Raw genomic sequence first — 1,510 nt, forward strand, 5'->3', positions numbered from 1 at the left:
CATGGATTTGTATCTCAGGGTCAACATTTTCTGAGATTTCAGATTGGTTTCCCACAATCTTGCAAATGACAGGGGAAGCCAGAAGCCAGTTTTCTCCGTTTTGCACAGAAAGAGAGAAAGGGTGAAAAGGAAAGAGAGTGAGTGAAAGAGAAAGGTATGAAGTGTGTATGAATTAGGATAATTAATGCAACTTACAATACAATTTATCTGTTTAGGACACTGGGATAAGAGATACTGAAATAAAGAACCAGTCTGTTACTATGGAGTTTACACTGGCCGGTTTCACTAGCTCTCCAGAATTACAAACAATTCTCTTTGGGGTATTTGCATTCATCTATGCTACTGCTTTAGCTAGTAACCTTCTCCTCATCTTTACCATATGTACTTGCAGGAAACTCCACACTCCCATGTACTTCTTGCTCATCAATTTGTCATTAGTAAATGTGTTTTCCATCTCAGTTACAACTCCAAAATTGCTCCAGACTCTTTGGACCCACGGAAAAGCCATCTCTTTTTATGGCTGCATTACACAGGTGTTTCTATTCATATGGTGTTTGGGAACAGAGCTTTTTCTCCTCTCTTTTATGGCTTTTGACCGTTATGCTGCAATCTGCCATCCTTTGCAGTACACAGTCATCATGAGGAAGGAAGTGTGTTTTCTCATAGCCAGTGGAGTTTGGGTTTCTGGGATGATCGATTCTGCTGTTCATGCTGGACTTATGCTGAAGCTATCCTTCTGCAGTTCTAACATCATCAATCATTTCTACTGTGATCTTCCCCCACTTTTAAAGCTCTCATGCTCCGACACCAGCCTGAATGAGATGTTGATTTCTGTGGCAAATGTAGTTTATGGGATTTGTACCTGTGGGTTGACATTAACATCTTACTGCTTTATCCTGAGAGCTATCTTCAGAATCCGTTCCACTGAAGGGAAGAAGAAAGCTTTCTCCACATGTTCCTCCCATCTCATTGTAGTCAGTTTTTACTTCTCTTCAGTCATCTACGCATATATCAGCCCCCACTCAGACTACTCTGCAGACAAAGACAAGTTTGTTTCTCTCCTTTATTCAGTGGTACCCCCAGTTGTTAATCCACTCATATATTCTCTGAGAAACAAAGAAGTAAAAGGGGCCCTCAAGGCAATTATTGGAAGAGGCAGCCTGCTCCGGAGACCTCAACTCTGATCTGCAAACACCTTCTACAGCAAAACTGCAGGTGCTGCTGTTGTTGCTAGGGGCAGGAACAGAACAGGAGAGAAATGGCAGAAGTAAACTGTTGGATTGTTCATGTGTTATAAAATATGCGCCATATGATTTGGAATCAGTTGTGGAATATAACATTCAGGCTTTCTTAAATCTGTATGCATAATAGTTTTTAATTGGATATACATCCAAGTTGATCCTAAAAACTTCCTCTTCATTACTGTCTAGTATTTTGAAGTGGATTTAATAGACACAGGAATTCTTCATAAGTAATGTTGTGGTTGCCACAAAGAGGTGTTTCCTGAATG

General features: G+C 40.4%; 1 protein-coding gene across 1 annotated transcript; it reads left to right on the plus strand.

Annotated features, from left to right (window-relative positions):
- The first annotated feature begins 260 nt into the window (after window positions 1-260).
- Window positions 261-1,184, plus strand: LOC133367904 (olfactory receptor 13A1-like). Its single transcript, XM_061591991.1, has one exon. It carries the CDS (start codon window positions 261-263, stop codon window positions 1,182-1,184), a length of 924 nt encoding a protein of 307 aa, XP_061447975.1.
- The last annotated feature ends 326 nt before the right edge of the window (window positions 1,185-1,510 follow it).

This window comes from Rhineura floridana, chromosome 11 (genome assembly GCF_030035675.1).
Source record: "Rhineura floridana isolate rRhiFlo1 chromosome 11, rRhiFlo1.hap2, whole genome shotgun sequence".
NCBI lineage: Eukaryota > Metazoa > Chordata > Lepidosauria > Squamata > Rhineuridae > Rhineura > Rhineura floridana.